The 18348-nt window shown below is 49.9% G+C and overlaps 1 protein-coding gene across 4 annotated transcripts in view; it reads left to right on the top strand.

Moving 5' to 3' along the window:
• RAB6B (RAB6B, member RAS oncogene family) overlaps positions 1 to 18348 on the top strand; it is a 71248-nt gene that overhangs the window by 27014 nt on the left and 25886 nt on the right. For all 4 annotated transcript variants that reach the window (XM_011958197.1, XM_011958200.1, XM_011958199.1 and 1 more), the window contains one exon: positions 6930 to 6988. In XM_011958197.1, coding sequence (XP_011813587.1) covers positions 6930 to 6988 — 59 coding nt within the window. The remainder of the gene's footprint in view (positions 1 to 6929; positions 6989 to 18348) is intronic.

An 18348-nucleotide genomic window follows, 5' to 3' on the forward strand; every position in this document is an offset into this window, starting at 1 on the left:
GGCCAGAGGTGCATCTGCTTTGTCACTACAAATTCTGTGCCCTGCACAGGACTGGTACACAATGAGCCCCAGTGGATGTTTGCTGAGTGGCTGGAGAAGCCTCACTGGCCTCTGCAACTACCTAGAAACTACCATAATGTACGAGAATCTGTTTACCTGGGACCTGCCAGTGAGATGGGGGCCTGGGGCCCATGGGGGGCACTGATGGAGTGAATAGCCCCCATAGGTGAGGTCCAGGTAGGCTAGGTCCAGGTAGGCAGTGGTAGCTGATTGTGAAGGGCCAGCATCCAGTGCACCCTCCTTTGGTGGGATTTCTAGGGTACATGGGACCAAGCTCCTCTGGACATCCCCATGGATGTGCAAGACCCCTGGGACAGTAGTTCTCACTAGGGTAAGAAAATAACTGTTTCATGCTGATGCCAATAGTGAAAAATAAGCTTACATCTTCAGCTCAGGAGATTGAGTGATTATTGTTAATTGCTTTTTCTGAATGCAGTGCTGGCATTTGTGCTTTTGATCTGACAATTATAAAGAAGGCTTTTATGAGTGACCTGAATCCAAGGTGATTGCTTGGTGTTTTTCCTTGCCCAGTTGGCTTGGGTTCAGGGAAGAGCTCTAGCATCTAATGGCCACGAACCCAGGTCGCAGGGAGGAGTTCTGGGCTCCTCTCTGAATCTGACCAGTCACTGGTCCTGCCCCTGCTCTCCTCCCCATTCTCTCCAGCCCCACCACCTCTGCATTGTTCACTGAGATCCTCCATCTCTGGCAAGATTTCTGCCCCTAGTCCGGCTTCCATAGGCCATTCTGTAGCAGAGTGTCCCCACCCAAATCTTACCTCGAATTGTAATCCCCATAATCCCCACGTGTCAAGGACGGGACCAGCTGGAGGTGATTGGATCATGGGGGCTGTTTCCCCCATGCTGTTCTTGCGATAGTGAGGTCTCATGAGATCTGATGGTTTTATAAGCATCTGACATTTCCCCTGCTTGCACTCACTCCGTCCTGCTGCCCTGTGAAGAAGGTGCCTGTTTCTCCTTTGCCTTCTGCCATGATTGTAAGTTTCCTGAGGCTTTCCCAGCAATGGGGAACTGTGAGTCAATTAAACCTGTTTCCTTTATAAATGACCCAGTCTCGTGTATTTCTTCATAGCAGTGTGAGAATGGACTAACAAGTTTTCTTCTTTTTAAAACACAGGTCTATTGCTCAGATTACCTAATGCTGTGTAACAAACCACCCCAAAACTTAGTGGCTCAAGACAGTAAGAATATTTACATTGCTCACGAATTTGTAGTTTGAGTAGGACCTGGTAGGGAAGTTGTGGCTTTGTTCCATGCAGCATTGAAGGTGACTTGAAGTCTGCCAGCAGGAGTCACCTGAAGGCTCACTCACTCACAGGTCTGCTGGTTGCTGTTGGCCAGGGGCCCCAGTTGGTTGCTGCATGCGGGTCTTCCTCCTGTAGGCTTTCTTGGGCTTCCTCACAGCATGGTAGCTGGGTTGCAGGGCTGGCTTCCAGGGTGTGTGAGTGTGAACACGCTCCAGGCAGAAGCTGTGCTGTTCTTTCTAAGCTAGCCTTGGGATTCCCACAGGGCCATTTCTGCTGTAGTCACAGGCCTGCCCATATTCACCCCATAATGGAATGTCAGAGTTGGATTGTAAGAAGAGCACATGGGATGGGAATATTTTATGAGCCCACTATGGAAATTATGAACTGCCACACCTGTTCACACCATCCTTCTGCTGAAGATCCTTTCTGAAGCTCCCACTGCCCTTGGGCTAGAATCCGTGTTCCTCCATGTGGCTGACATGGCCTGTGCCATCTGGCCCCTGCCCCTGCCTTCGTGCTTCTGTCTGCCCCTCCCTCCCTCCACAACTGGCCCCAGAGATGGGTTTGGCTTAAATCAACCTGACAGCCACATGGAGCTTCCATGAACAGTGTTTGCCGCTCACTCCTCCCCACACAGTGTCTGGCTCCACTTGCCCTGAGATGAACCTCATGCTGAGGGACCTCCAAGTGTTTCCCCATCACAACCTAGCCTGTTGCCTCCTGTTTCTTTTTTTTTTTTTTTTTGAGGCGGAGTCTCGCTCTGTCGCCCGGACTGGAGTGCAGTGGCCTGATCTCAGCTCACTGCAAGCTCCGCCTCCCGGGTTTACGCCATTCTCCTGCCTCAGCCTCCGGAGTAGCTGGGACTACAGGCGCCCGCCACCTCGTCCGGCTAGTTTTTGTATTAGTAGAGACGGGGTTTCACCGTGTTAGCCGGGATGGTCTCGATCTCCTGACCTCGTGATCTGCCCGTCTCGGCCTCCCAAAGTGCTGGGATTACAGGCTTGAGCCACCGCGCCCGGCCACCTCCTGTTTCTTCTCACGAGCGTTTTCTCTCCCTGCCTCTGTGCCTTTGCACACATTGTTCCCTCTGTCTGGAATTTCCTCTTCACCCCCACCTACAGCCTTCCCCAGCCCCACGGCTGCCCCGCCTCCTTGCAGCCATCTTGACTGCCCGGCCACCTGTACCCCTGCCTTTGGGATCTGCTGCTTTGCTGCTGTCAGACCTTTACATAAACCAGCACAGCAGAGTGGATGAGCATCGACTCTGGCTCAAATCTGTGGTGCTATTCCAGCTCCACCACTTCCCAGCTCTGTGACCTTGGAATAATAACTAACTCATTGGATCGTGATGAGGATTAAATGAGAGAACCTAAATAAAGTGCCAAATTCTCATCTGCTGCCAAATAGAGGCCCAGTAAGAGTTTGAGTTTCCTCTCCTTCTTTCTAGCATCTCCTGGTAAATGCTCAGTAATGAATTTTCTCACCCTCATTTGGTTGAAAAAGGAGAAATGCATCTCCCTGCTTAATCATGTGGGACTAAACTACCAGAAGATTACAAGAATATTGCTGAGCCATGAGCAGAGAGAAAATAAAAAAGCTCAATAATGATTTGCCTGCTTATTTTTAATAAAACCTGCCAGTGGAGCTGAATCTTTGTCCTCAGGAAAAGCTCCACTTTGCTGCAGTGGTGTCTGAGAACTGCAGTAGAAGCACGGTGGTGTGACCTTGAGAACAGAGCTGACGGGAGGATAGCTCCCACAGAAGCTCTGGCAGCTGTTGCGAGGCAGGGGGACACAGGAGGAGCTCCTGGCTCGTCCACCTGCCCACCTGCAGGGCTGCTGGGATGCCCCGTGCTACTGCTCCTCTCAGGCTGAGTGGGAGTGCCCGGTCAGGTGGCTAGGGATGAGTACTGCCCACCCTTTATGGTTGGGGGACTGAGAAAGTAGCCAGGTAGATGCAGTGTGCAAGCTCTCCATTTGCAGGTTCCAGCACCTTCTACCCTGGGCAGTTGTTGAGTGCAGATGTGGGCTGAGGAAGGGGTCTTTGCCCTTTAGAGGGGAGAGGAGCTTAGCACAGGGCAACCCCTTACCCACTCAGCTCCTTTATGTGATACCATGGGCAGAGGCTGGGCAGAAATGGACAAGAGGAGCTCATTTTAATAAGCTCTGCCTCAGGTCTGCGGACGCTTCCCCAGAGACAAAGCATGGAGGTCAAGGGTCTCGGATACCACTGCAGGGGTGTAACACATTACCCTGGCTGGTGTGATAAGAACATGGGTCGTCTTAGCGGGCTCTGAGGTGGGGAAGAAGGCTTCAGCTCTGAGAAATGAGAAAAACGAGCTAGAGGAATAGCGTAAAGTCATTGCCTTTTGCATAAAAGCAAGAATGAGTCCCTCATCCATTTCATGCCTGAGTTGGGGTGCTGGGCCCCAGATGTTAAAATTCTCACTTTCCAAGCCCTCCTTGTGCCTGACAGAGCACCTCCAGGGCACCTCAGTGACTAGTTTCTGACCTTTCAGATTGGATCAAGCCCCTCCCAAGTAGAGAAAGGCCCCCAGTTCCAGACTTGGCCTGGGATGGGCTGTTCCCTGGAGTGCCACAGCAATGGCAATAACGACCTGGCAGAATCCTGAACCCAGCATGATCTATCAAGGAGTACCCGGATAAGAACTGAGCACCTAGTCAGGCAGCCACATCCCAGCCCCGCTCAGCTCTGACCCTAGGGCAGGAGCTGCCACCTAATGGCCCATTGTGTGAAATGCGGATGACATTAGTGCCGCCCAGAGTTGAGGGCTGGGAGGTGTGGTGCCAGGTGTTGCTGCAAGCTTCTGTGGGCAGGTGCCACGTCTCCTCTGTTTACTGTTCTCATGTCAATTCTGTGCCTGACTCAGCCCCTACTATGTGCCTGGAACATGCTCTGTAAATGCTGGGGTCATGTGTTGCGTATTATGGTCCTATTTTCTGTGCATTCCCCCATAGAAAATATTGGCTCTGGCCAGGACCCCACACCTAAAAGCTCCTCCTGCACAGTCCCAGTAAAAAACTTTTGGGGAATGTTTTCCTGCCACCTAGACCTGTGAGCCAGTATTAATCCACTGCCAGGGCTTGTGTCTCAAGGAGGGGCACCTTGGCATTAGAAGGTGTTGCAGGGATTTCCAAGTTCTCAGCTACTCCATGAACTTCCTGTGCCCTTAGTGGCTTTTTGGAGACTCTGCTTTCTCTCCTCTCTGTGCTTGGAGGCCCCAGGGAGGAACCTACCGGGAGAAGAGGCTCAGTATCTTCCCGTCCATCTCCCCACCCTGATCCCTGATGCACGCCCCTTTCCCTAAGGTACAAGATGCAGAGCATTGCTGCCTAGGGAAGTGACCAGCGCACCCTGGGATGCCTCTTTTCCTGAGGAGGCAGTAACTTTCCACGGCCTCTCAAAAAGGAGGATGCCGTGTTCTCCCCAATTGCATCTGCCTCTTGCTAGCTCAGGGTTGCCCCACTTTTCCCTCTGTGGTCCTCAGCCAGGTGCCTGTGGCTTCATGGCCTCAGAGCTGATCTTCCAGGTGTGGGAGGCCCCCCACTTCTCACCTTCATGTGAAATTTAAGGGGAGATTTAAAGCAGTCAGAATGTTCTTTATAGCCTCATTTCTATCAGAAGTTTAAAAGGCTGCTTCCAGGTATAATTAGAAGATATCTTGGGCACATTTCTGCTCACCCCAGAAATGTTCTTTTAAAAATGGGGCTGTTCTGACAGCAGCTGGTACCCTACAATTCACTTCTGGCACTGACCACCCAGAGTTGGCATGGTGGTCAGTATTCTCCAACAAGGGCAGAATCCTGACCTGGCAGAATCCTGAACCCAGCATGACCTATCAAGGAAGACCTGGATAGGAACTGAGCACCTGGTCAGGCAGCCTCATCCCAGCCCCACTCAGCTCTGACCCTGGGCCAGGAGCTGCCACCTAATTGCCCGTTGTGTGAAATGGGGATGACTTGAGTGCCGCCCCGAGTTGAGGGCTGGGGTGGTAGTGATACATACATTTTTTCCATCTGATATTCCGGAAACTGCCTTACCTAGCTCAGTTACCTGCTGCCTCCTTCCACTTTTAAACATTTCCCATGTGCCTTGTACTTTTTACTTGATTTAGTTCTTACTGCAGCCCCCTGAAGTCTTCATTGTTAATATATCCATTTTTAAATGAGGAACTGAGGTCCTGGGATGGTGATCACCTCAAGGTGACACAGCTGAAAAGTACCCCAGTAGGATTTCAATCCAGCTAACCAAATTCGGGTTAAAGATGGGGTCTTCCGAGTTCACCCCAAACACAGTGAGTCAGATGCTCCTTCTGAGTAGATGATCATCTTTCCCCTAGCACATGCTGGCGGCTGGGAGCTAACTGCACTTGTCTGTTACGTGGTGCACCGTTGAGGCTTCAAAGCTGGTAAAGGGCCTTTGCCAAGGGGTCCTGTTGGCTTGTCCTGCTCCCTCCAGGGAGTGACCAGCTGCCCCACCAGGCACAGCTTGCGAATGTCCTGCCAGCCTGGGAAATGGGAGGGCGAGGGCGCTTTTGCCTTGCCTGCCAGCGTTACCTGTCCTCCTGCAGCCCAGTGCAGAGAGGGCTCTGAGCCAGTACAGCGGGACAGATTCTCCACTCTGGAACAGAGCCTCCCAGGGCCATGGCGGAGACATGATGGTATAGTACAGAGAAGCATCCCTGCAGGGCCTCTCCTAATGAATGTCCCTTGACTGCCCACTTCTCCCACCCTAGATGGTTAGAAATACAGCAGCTGACATTTCTGTCACTGCCAGGCCCCAGGGGAGCAGCCCAGGGTGAGGTCAGAAGCCAAATTCTACAGTCTGGGAAATTAGCAGCTTTCGTAGGATTCCCAAGAGACATCCTGGTTTCTCTCAGCCTTGCCAGTGGTTCTCAGTCGGGGTGTCACTGCCCCTTCAGGGCATTTGCAGATGTGTGAGTGGGTCCACAGTTGTCACAATGACTGGGGATCGATCCTCCTGGCATTTGCCCCACCGGGGTTCCAGGTATACTAACCATCCTGCAATGAGCGGGACGGTCAAGTACACAAAGAATAGTCCTGTCCATGAGAGACACTGGGAAATGACATTTGCCTCCCCGCCCTTGGTTCCTTAGAAAGCCACTGTCCCCACCAATCTTCAGGCTGAATTAACAGGAAATAAAGGGCAGGTTTCCATCCCAGTGTATGACCAACAACCGAGGGTACATGGGCAAGTACGAGAGGAGCCTCCTGTTTCGCGTCACTTACCCTGATTCTTCATAGATGGTTCTTGCATCAGCTGGGTTCTCCTGGGTCAAGGAAGACCTGGATTTGGGTAGTGAAAATTCATGGGGCAGTGGGACACCTCCTCCTTGGCAGCAGCCTGGTGCCTGGCAGGAATAGCTCTCAGCCCACTTGGGATAGAGACTCGGTGGCCACACCACGGGGTCCTTGGCAGGGACCTATCTCCCACTTCTGTGTTTCTGCAACTCGGCCTTTCCTCTGTGCTTTTTGGTTTTATCTGTTTTCTTCAAATGCAGTGTGTTTAGAAGAGCCTAGCTCAGATGCCGTGACTGAAAACCTGTCTCCTTGTTGTTTTGCAGTCGGGAAGACGTCTCTGATTACGAGGTTCATGTACGACAGCTTCGACAACACATACCAGGTGAGGTCCTGGGTGCTCACCCTCCATATCACCTGGCAGCAGCCGGCCTGTCTTTGAAACTTGCTGAGCTGGGGTGGGAGTGGAATGGCCCTGGGTTCCCAGGGTGTCATTTCGCTATGGAGGAGCTTCCCACCTCTATACTGGCCCCATCCCTGTAAAGAGCTTGAGCCCTTCTGAAAATCCACACCTTGGTAAAGGAAACATTTTCCAGAGGAAAATTCTAAAAATAGAGAGAGTCTGTGTTCTCTTGTTCCTCACAGGCAGATCCAAACCATGATAGTGTTTGGTTATTCAGGGGAGTCATCATGTGGAAGAGGAACAAGATGAAAAATGAGAGAGGTGAAAATGAGAGTGTTAGGCGAGCTTGCATCTCATGCATGGTTGTAATGGTTGTGTTTGCTGGGACCTTCTCTCTTTCGCTCCCTGCCCCCTACACACACGCACGCACACACACGCACACACACGCATGCACACACTCATGCGCACACACGCACACACACGCACGGTTGCTGAGGCACTTCCTTCCCTGGAGAGGCTGGTGTGATGAGCTTGCCCTGCCCTACAGGGCAGAAGGCTGGAATGCAGTGACCTCTGCAGCTCCTGGCCCTGGAGGGTAGTCTGGGATCAACCAGAGGCCCAGAGGTGGTTCCAGGTGCCCTGAAGGCCAAGCTCTTGGGGGTTAATAACATGTCACTTTCCTGGCACCCTGGTGAGTAGGGAGGTTTGTACAAGTAAAGTAAATCTTCCACGCAACTATAGCTTTTTGCAAAAGGCACCAAACTTAATCATTTCAACTCTTTTAATGAGAAAAGGTGCTGTTTTCTTCCTTAGAGACAAATGATAATGCATTTTTCTACACCAGTGGATTCTGTGAGATACTAATTCCAAGACGTGTTGGTAGGTGTGGGGCAGGTGGGTTCAGAGCTTGTACAGATGTAGGGAACACTGGGCGAACAAAAGTAAATCTGCTGTGCTGCAGGGCTTCTCAGAGCCTGACTATATCAGTGGATGGTTTTGATTTATTGAAAGAGAGATATAGTGTGTAGGATCTCCCAGATGTATTTGATCATGGAATCCCTTGGTCATCGAGTTCTCAAAGGACGAATATTTATAGAACACACCAGGGACTGCTGTTCTAAGATGTCCCTCCGCCCTTCTGGATTTACAAAGTATGTGGAGCACAGCTCACTGCAGATTGCAGCTCTGTGTCTACTTTTTAGTCTGTCTGTCTCCCTCTGGACCAGTTATCCTCCTTGCCTTAAATACAGCCCCTCTGTCCGCCTCTCTCTAATTTTCACTCTTTCTCTGCTGTGGTCTCAATTTTTACTTTACCTCTGCTTCTGCTCTGCTGTGGTCTGAAATACTGGCTAGCCCATGGACTTGGTGGAACTGACCATAGGAATTGACAGAGGCTCTGGGAGAGGGGTCCTGGCTGATGTACACAGCCTCAGGCGTGGACTATGGGATGTTCACCTTGGTCACACTTTCTCTTTCTTGTATCCTCTCTGGGCCAGGGCTTTGTAGCACCAAGCCTGTCCTCCTAATGAGGGGAGTTTTACTGGATCGGTTTGAATTCAAGATGACAACTGCAGCAGACTTAGTTCTGAAGTCTGACTTGGTATTCATTTATTTTTGTGTGTGCATGTGTGTATGTGAATGATCTCATATATTATTTGGATTTTTTACTATTAAGTTACTTATAATGCCTCTTGTTAGTGTCCCCTTGAAAACAGTGAGACTGTTGGTTGGTTGGTGTTCTTGGCAGTGGTGGGTGACAAAGGCCTCCTCCCAGGCCTGTGCAGTGGATCCCACCAGTGCGGATCAAAGCCTCGACTACTCCCTGTGTCATTCAAGGTCCTCAAAATCTTGCCCTACCTCCATGTTCAGTGTTGTCTCCCATTGCCTACTGCTTGTCCCCCATCCTGTGGTCTAGCCGACTTCCCTGCTCCTGCTGCCCTTAGAGCGACACTTTTATGCCTCCACACCTTGGCTCATGTCATTGTCTCTGCTGGAATGCCTTTTCCTCTCTTCCCTGCTGCGAGAATTCTCTGGATGCATCAAGGCCCAGAGCACATGTTTGGTCTGAGTGGTGAGGGCCTTTCATCCTCTGTCCCCTCCATGACCATCTCTCCTATAGCATCATCCTCAAGGCTGGTTTAGCCTCTCAGCTGTGCAGTAGCTCCTGTGTGCTTCTGGCTCTGGGCTGGGCTCTGCACTTGGCTGAGGCCAGGACCCTCTGGGACCCACCACTGCATTCATGAGTTTAGCACAGGCCTGACCATACTTGGAGTCACCAATGCCTGCTGGCACAAAAAAAAAAAAGCATGGAGAGTTGGCCTCGGGTTTTAGACCCATCAGATCAAGAGGCCCCAAGGACCCAATGTGGTGACAAGACGGACAGAAACCTCAGAGAGGACTGCCCTCCCCATCCCAGGCTCTCTCTTTTTTTTTTCAATATTGCAGCAGGTGGAATTCCTTTCCCAGCGCCCTTAAAAATGATAATTAGGCTGGGAGACCAGGGCTCCAATTCTGTCATACAGAGGCTCATTTTAATGAAATCTGGAGATGGAAAAGGGGAAATGTTATTTTGTGTGTTTTTCCTAACATGGTGGCAGAGGCATTTGAGAAGCAGACAAGATCCCAGGGTCTTTGGGGGCTCAGCAGACCTCACCCCAAGTTGTGCCCCTGCACAGCAATCACTCCTCACCACCCCTTCAGATACCTTCCAGCTGTACAGCCTGGCAGAGCTGCCTTGCCTTGATTGACTGAGGTGCCCAGACAGTTCCTAGAATGGGATCTGTCCCTCCTTCCCTCTTTCCCTCCCACACTTTCTGTCTCTGGCCCCACTACTCCCCTCTCATTCACTCATTCTGACAAAAGATGTTTGTCAAATGCCTACTCTATGTTTGGAGAGGCAGAAGAAAGTGGCCTGGCCACAGAATCTGGCCCTGCCTTCAGCCAGGGCATGGAGGGCTGGGAGGGAAGTGTTTAACCCTATCCTCAGTGACAACTGGTGAGTTCTCCCTCGGTCTAAAGCTGAACATGCAGGAGACCCCGAGGGACTGGCATGAGGACCTGGGTGTGCGGAGCTGGGTTCTACAGACCTCTCAAGACTTTTCGTCTACCTGATAGGCCCCGTGAGATGCCTCAGGGGGGCAGGTCTTCTACCTCCTCTTGCCTCACACTTACCTCCTCACCCCCAAACACACACACACGCATGCACACACACGTTCTCAAGGCACATGTACTCTCTGGCCTCTCAACACCCTGCCCATCACCCCCTCTAAATCCACTCACTTGAAGAAGTGAAAAAACAAGAGTCACAGCCAGATAAGATTCATGTCTGCAGTGGTTCTCTCATATAAAACCCCAACTAAGTAACTACTTTCAAAATTGATGATAGAAAAAAAAACCTTCCAGTACGTGCACTGTGGTGAGACTTGGCTGTCTTTGGGGCCAGCCCCCCTTCCTCTTCTGCAGGCCAAATGAAACACACCTGCAGGCCTGGTCTGTGAGCCACCTGTGTGAAACCTGCACTCACGCCACTGTGGAAGGGCTCAGTCTCTGCAGGTGGCTGCTGGGGATGGGGGAGGACTTGGCTGCAGCACTCTTCTGGGGCCTCTCATGGGCCCCCTATCACTCCTGGCTGCCTGTTAGCATTACCTTTTGGGAGACTCAAGGGCTGGCTCGGGCATTAGCATGCTTAAAGCCTCAGCAGTGATTGTGAAGCACTTAGAGCCCACTGGCACGTCCCTGGGCCTCACACCATGGCACAAATTAGGAAACCACTGACCTGATGGGCTGTGCCTGGGAGCAGGTCCCTGGCCTGCCAGAGCTCACTCAACTGCTCTCAGGAGGATGCACTGACAGCGTGGAGGAGCATTTCTGGAGGCCTGTGAAGCTTTACCTGCACTGGTTCCCTTCCTGGGTCCCGCAGAGCCATTGGGAACAGAGTGTCTGCCTCCTCGCCCTCCCAGGCCAAGGGGTTGCCTGAGATGTTCTGGCCTCACAGGTGATCCTCACTGCATTCCTGCCGCTCTGCACTGATGCTTTCTTCTCTCTCCTGGGGCTGCCTTAACAAATTGTGCAGAGGGGCCTTAAACAACAGACGTTTATTTTCTTACCATTCTGGAGGCTGAAGTCCAAAATCAAGGCACAGAGGGCCTTGTTCTCTGAAGGCGCTGGGAGAGAATCCTTTTCTCCCAGTGCCTCTGGGCCTTCCTTGGCTAGTGGCTGCATCACTCCACTCTCCGCCTCTGTCTTCAGCAGGCCTCCTGTCTCTCTCTGTCCTCGCCTTTTCTTATGAGGACACCAGTCATTGGATTTAAGGACCCACCCTAAATTCTGGATGATTTTTCATCTCAAGATCCTTAACTAATCGCATCTTCAAAACTGCAATTTTCAAATAAGCTCGTATTCTGAAGTTCCAAGTGGACATGAATTTGGGGATGGATACCCTTCAACTCACTCCACAATCCTAGCACCTCCCAGTCTGATCCCAGTGGGGTCTGGACCTTCTGGCCTGTTCCTCAGCTTGGGCGCCTCACTGCATCCCCCAGCATAGCCCCTGCAGGCTCCCAGCCCCTCTGGCCCTTCACGTGCCTCCTGCCCACCATCTCGACCTGGTGAGGCCATTTCCCCCAGGATCCTATCTTGGCAGGATGTCTTTTTATTCTCACAAAGTGTCTCCAGATTATTTCTTTGTGTAACATTTGTAAGTGGATTTAATGAAATAAATATGAGTGTTTCCTGGGGCCTGGCCATTGTGTCTGCAGGCCACTTATCTGGCTGCTTAGCCCATAAACCAGCACCTGCCCCTCCCCAGTGATCTTGCCCTTTTGAGAGGAGCCGAGCTCCACACGCAGCACATCTCAGCTGCTTAGGGAGGAGGCAAACAGGAGAGGTCACGGTGCGTGGAAGGCTATGCTTTATTCAACATGGTATTTGGTGCTCTGCCATCTCTTTCCAGGTCAGCACATTCTCAGGTGGCCCTGGGGGTTGCCAGCCTTGAGCAGCATGACCTTGACAAACAGAGACTCGGGCCTAAAAAGCCCCCGCACTGCCTTTGCTGGTGTGGGTGAGGTAGGGCCCAATGAGGAAAACAGACCTGAGCGGGGGTCAAACCAGAGGTTCCCTGTGGACAGACACCCACACACTCACAGACACTGGACCCTGACACCCACGCCCAACCCAGGAATAGAAAAGGGGCGTGAAAAGAGACACCTGTAGGACTTCGGGCAAGATTCTGAGGTTGCTGAGCACTTTCTTCTTGGTGTAATTTTCCATCATCTAGACTTTAAGACCTATATGAGCTATGGTTTAAATACAAATTTACAACCGAGGTTGGGGGTTCATATCTGTAATCCCAGCACTTTGGGAGGCCAAGGCCAGAGGATTGCTTGAGGCCAAGAATTCCAGACCAGCCTGGTCAACATAATGAGACCCCGTTTTTATAATTTTTAAAAAAATTAGTTGTATATAGTGGCATGACCCTGTGGTCCCAGCTACTCAGGAGGCTGAGATGGGAGGATTGCTTGAGCCTGTGAGATCAAGGCTGCAGTGAGCCATGATCATGCCACCGCACTCCAGCCTGGGTGACAGAGCAAGACCCTATTTCAATCAGTCAGTCAATTAATAAATATATACATACATATTTGCCACATTCCTACCTCTAAAGTAGGCCACTGGTCTAGATGATACAGGGGTTAAATTCCATCTGATTAGTTTCCAGGTTAAAACAATGCAGTACTAAGACGCTGAAAAGCTCGGTGTGTTGGAGTGGAGGGAGGGCAGTAGTGGGGCCTGTGAGTGGGCTGTTGGCAGGGCTGCATTTTGACTTTCATGAGCCTCAGGCATTTCGCTTCATGGGCCCTAACATGGGCTGAATTGTGTCTCCTCAAAATTCCTGTGTCGAAGTCCTGGCCCCAAGTATCGCAGAATGGGACTGTAGATCAAGATAGGGTCTCTACAGAAGGAAAATGCGATTATTAGGGTGGCCCTAATTCAATATGACTGGTGTCCTTAGAAGAGGAGGAAATGAGGACATTGACATTCACAGAGAAAGACAGCGTGAGGACACAGGAAGGGACGCCATCTGTAAGCCAGGGAGGGCCTCGGAAGAAGCCAACTCTGCCTACACCTCAGTCTCGGACTCCAGCCTCCAGAGCTGTGAGGAAATGACTGTGTTGTTGAAGCTATCCAGTCTGTGGTACTTTGTTATGGCAGACCTAGGAAACGAATACAGGTTTCTTCCTTTAAAAAATGTTAAGAATTATATTTTTACAGCTACATTGGTATAGAGATGAATGTAATTCAGACTGGATTCATTATAATTATAGTCATTTCTTCTTCTGATTTTAAGATAAATTAAAATGGAAACATTTTCCTTGGCCCTTACATGTCTTGTGGGCACTGGGCTTTGTGCCCCTCATGCCTGATGGGTGAGTTGGCCCCAGTGACTGGGACTGTGGAAGGCCCAAGACTGAGTTGGGATCCCTGGGTAGGAAGGGTGCGCCATGGAGGGTTCCTGACCCAGACACTGACGGGATCAAAGATACAGAGTTTGTGGCAGGCAGGGCTGGGGGGACTGGGCCGGGACCAGGGGTGGCAGCTGAGGCGGGACACACAAAGACTCAGATACAGCTGTGTGTGGAAGGGCAGGGAGGGCAGGGGCGAGGGAGGAACCATGCAGCGCTGTGTGGGAGGTAAGCGAGGGGCCTAGGAGAGACAGCACAGGAAGTGGAAGGGGCCAGCGAACAGTGTGTCTGTGGGTTACATACAGAAGAGGAAGAGGCCTGAATGTGCCCCAGGTTTCTGTCTGGACATGCTGGAAGAATATCAATGCCATTGACACAAAGAAAAAGGAAGAGTCCAGTGGGAAGTAATGATCAAACAGCCAAAATGCTTGAAAATGGCTGTTCTCTGAGGCCAGCCTGTGGGAGACTGGGCAAATCTAGATTCCTGAAGCCCTAAAACTGGGTGCGTTTTTCTCTAACGGAATGTAGGACGGAGGCAGAGTGCCAGAAGAAGGGGCCTTTTACCCACAGAATCTCAAATGCCATGTGTCCCCAGCACCTGGGGGAGATGGGGACAGGATCTTCTGCCCTGGTAGAGGTGGTCAGAGTGAGGGCACATGCCGAGGAGAAGGATTCAGCATGTCACCTATGCCTCAGTCCTTTTTTTTTTTCTTTTCCCTTCGAAAAGAGGCCTGGGTTTAAGCCCCACGTTCAAGTCCCACTTCACTGGGAGACCTGGGCCAAGCTTTTCAGTTTCTTAGTATTACTTTTTTTTTTTTAACCTGGAAATTATTCAGATGGAATTTAGGCCCTCTATCACCTAAACCAGTGGCCTTCAACTTTGGAAGTAGGAATGTAATTAATTTGTATTTAAACTATGGCTCACAGAGGTATTAAAGTCGAGGTGGTAGAAAATTATGGGCCAAAACCACTGTTGATACAAATGTGCATTACTCTACAGAAAGAATGATGGCAACCCTGCAACAAACCAAGATGATAATGATGAAGTGAAACAAATGATAACTTTCCGCAGTGTCCTGACCATCCCTGCATGTGCACTTGTGCTGTGCTTTGCTGCTCTGCCAAATGATGCTTGACCCCGTCGACTTCGGGCAGAGCACTGGACTGCAGTCCTCGGTTACCCCTAGCAACATGATGATTTTTTTTTGTATTAATAGAGTGGAGTTTCATTTTTTGCAGACATTATGTTCTGGGGTCACAATATGAGTTGACACTCTTATGTCATGAAATCTGAATGCCAATCACTCTGGCAAGATGACCCTGCCTCAGAAACCCACTGGGGCACCGCAGGTCATCCAGGTGTTCCCTCTGGACGTTGACCCGGCAAAAGATACTCCAGGTGTTGGACTTTTGAGGGCATCTAAGAACTTACTTATGGTAACCTTCAAAAGGAATTAGGAAAGATTACCAAAGCCTGAAGCAGAGATCTGCATCCTGAGTCCATTCCACTTATTAAATGTATCAGGAGCTACTGGTGGGCTCATCCAGTACCCATTGGCAACCTCCTACTCCCTCGCTTGACTACTTTAGACTGTAAAAGCTAAACTTGGCTTTCCCAGCCTCTTTAGAGGCGAAGGGTAATGGTGTGACTCAATTCTGGCCAATAAGACACAAGCAGCAGTCTGCTTGGGGGGAAGGATTCCAGGGAAGCTCTTGCTTACTTTTTCTGCCTTGAATGTGGATGTGATGTCTGGAGCAGCAACAGACAGTCTGCACAAAGATGAGAACCCATGGGCCATGACAGCAGAACGGAATAAGCAATAGTCCAGGGGCCTGATTTATCACCATTCAGTGTACCAACCACACTGCCCAGCCTCTAACATCCTTTCTTTCTCTCTCTCCTCTCCTATGCCCTCCTGTCTACTTCTTTGTCAGCACATGCAAATTAGAAATGTAGTGCCCTTCTAGTACGGAAGGCTGATGAACAGTGGCATAAATGAAGGAGAGTTTTAATTTTGTAGGTGCAAGAGGACATGTGGTTGGCACACTGAGTGGTGCTACCATCAGGCCCCTGGGCTACTGCTTTTTCCATTCTGCCGTCGTGGCTTGTGGGTTCTCATCTTCGTGCGGGCTGGCTGTCGCTGCTCCAGACATCACATCCACGTTCAAGGCAGAAAAAGCAAGAGCTTCCCTGGAATCCCTCCCCCTCCAGCAGACTGTTTCCTGTGTCTTATTGGCCAGAATGGAGTCACACCATTACCCTTCGCCTCTAGAGAGGCTGGGAAAGCCAAATTTAGTTTTTACAGTCTAAAGTAGTCAAGCGAGGGAGTAGGAGGTTGCCAATGGGTACTGGGTGAGCCCACCAGTAGCTCCTGATACATTTAATAAGTGGAATGGACTCAGGATGCAGATCTCTGCTCCAGGCTTTGGTAATCTTTCCTAATTCCTTTTGAAGGTTACCATAAGTAAGTTCTTAGATGCCCTCAAAAGTCCAACACCTGGAGTATCTTTTGCTGTAAGAGTTGAGGGGAGGGCTGGCACACATGGATCCATTTGTCACCCTTTGGGAGGCCTCTCAGGGAGCTTCAGGCCACACAACCTTCACAAGTGGGTGGCTTTTGAAGGATATTGATGAAATTTAACCTTTTTTAAAGTTTGAAGGTATATGTTTTCAAACCACAGTCAGGAAATAAAAGAGCAATCACATATTTAAATTGGGTGGTGACTAAAGTACAAGCCACTCTCCATTGGGAGAAAAGTGGCCTCCAGGACCATACAGACTTTGAAACGGAGGTGTCTGGAAGAATGCAGGTAACTGTACTGTGGCCTTCTGAGCCAAAATCCCCTCCCCCAGGGCACATTACTGCGCTTCTGGCAAGGACATGCCCAGCCTATTTGCCAGAGACTGCTGTCTCATCTCTCCAAAGCACCCACTTGCCAGTCTGGATCCTGAAGTTTCAGCAGGCTCATTTGCAAGCTAATTTGCATGACTTTACCCTGATACTTTAATCTAATGGTTAGTGGTGCAGAGCACAAACAGCAACTTCATTGTCAAAGGCTTGTCATGCCCAGCTGCTTTCTGCCACTTATGGATGCTTCCCCAGCCCTGGGCCCAGGCCTGGCTAAGGCTAAAAGAAGACGCACATACATGCCTTTTCATTATTTCTCTTCCTGAGAAGAGAATCTTGAGTCAATTTATGCAAATTACCATGCAGATTTCCATTGCAGACTTTATTACTGTGTCTTGTCAGAATGTGGATACAAAATTGTATTTCATAATAAATGCACATAGCAAAGAAGACTTCAACAAGTGCCTCAGGAAACCTCTCCTTCCTCCGGGATCAGCAGGGCCAATGGAAGCTTCTGTGCAGAAGGAAGCGTGTAATGTACTGTCATTCTGCACTGTATGTCTGAACCCCTGTAGATACTGTTTAATACCACGTTCAGAAGAAGATAAATGTGGATGCAGCTATGAAATCCATACTCATAAGGTTCCTCACATTTTGCATAAATGAAGTGCATGCCCTTTCTCATATGCAGTGCTATTTGTAAGCACAAAGATATTAAAGGAATAAATAAGCATTGCCAGGTTTGGAGCAATCTATTCCCAGCAGCGTGCGGCTCAGCCTTCTCAGAGGACACGGTGCAGTGCAGGAGGTGCACCCAGCACGGCCGAGGAGGGAGAGGAGGGTCATAGGGATTGTGGACTGGCTGGCAGGAGACTACCCAAGGACAGGCCTGCTGCTCATGTTGTCATGATATCCTGTGTTTACATCCCGGCAAAATAGTTACCAGCAAAAATAATTTGCTTTGTACCTCACAAGAGAAAATGAAGTTCAGAGAAAGAATGCTTTGACCAGGAGACTCCATGGCAAGCTAGAAGAGGGAGGTAGTCTCCTTTAGAACCCAGCTCTCTGAAGGTCAGCCTTTCCTGAAGCTCTGGGAATACTCAGTTATTGGGATGTTTATAGGGATTGCAACCACAAAGGTTCCTAGGGCAAAGAGTTTTAGTTTCTCTGTTGAGATTTTTAAATCTGTGCCTTTATTATGAGCTTATTTTTACATTTGAGCATAGTTATATGAGCTATTTTTAAATACTTGCTTGCTGTTTTCAACATCTGGGTACCTCAGAGTTAGTCTCCATTTAATCTCTTTTTTCTTGAATATGGCTCACATTTTCTTCTTAATTCATGTGACTAGTAATTTTGGGTTATACATTATGTTAAAACCGAGGACTCTATTTGTTCCTGTGAAGAGTACTCTTGGTTTTAGTGGGCAGCTAAATTGTCTGGACCCAGATTCTCAATTCTCCCCACTGTGGGTAGGCAGCAACTGAAAGTTATGTTCAGATTTTTTTGTTTCCTGTTTTGTTTTGTTTTCAGTCTTAGGTAGGCTGCTGCTTAGGGTCTGCTCGGGTCAGAGATTTGGGTAGCATTTATATGCAGAATTTGGGGTCACCTGTCTATATCTATGTCACTTCCAGGATTTTCCACACTTTCTGGCTGCTGTAGTAGCTTGCCGATTGTTCTCAAATTTCTCAACCAGTAAAACTGTCTGTGCCTTATTTGAGACAATAGATGATGTCAAAGAGCTAGAAATTTTCTGGTAACTGAGGCCCAGCCAAGGCCCTCTTAAAAGTTCTTGTTTTGGCTGGGCACGGTGGCTCAAGCCTGTAATCCCAGCACTTTGGGAGGCCGAGATGGGCAGATCGCGAGGTCAGGAAATCGAGACCATCCTGGCTAACCCGGTGAAACCCCGTCTCTACTAAAAAATACAAATAAACTAGCCGGGAGGTGGCAGGCGCCTGTAGTCCCAGCTACTTGGGAGGCTGAGGCAGGAGAATGGCGTAAACCCGGGAGGCGGAGCTTGCAGTGAGCTGAGATC

Source organism: Colobus angolensis, unplaced genomic scaffold (genome assembly GCF_000951035.1).
Source record: "Colobus angolensis palliatus isolate OR3802 unplaced genomic scaffold, Cang.pa_1.0 Scaffold46, whole genome shotgun sequence".
In the NCBI taxonomy this organism is placed as follows: domain Eukaryota; kingdom Metazoa; phylum Chordata; class Mammalia; order Primates; family Cercopithecidae; genus Colobus; species Colobus angolensis.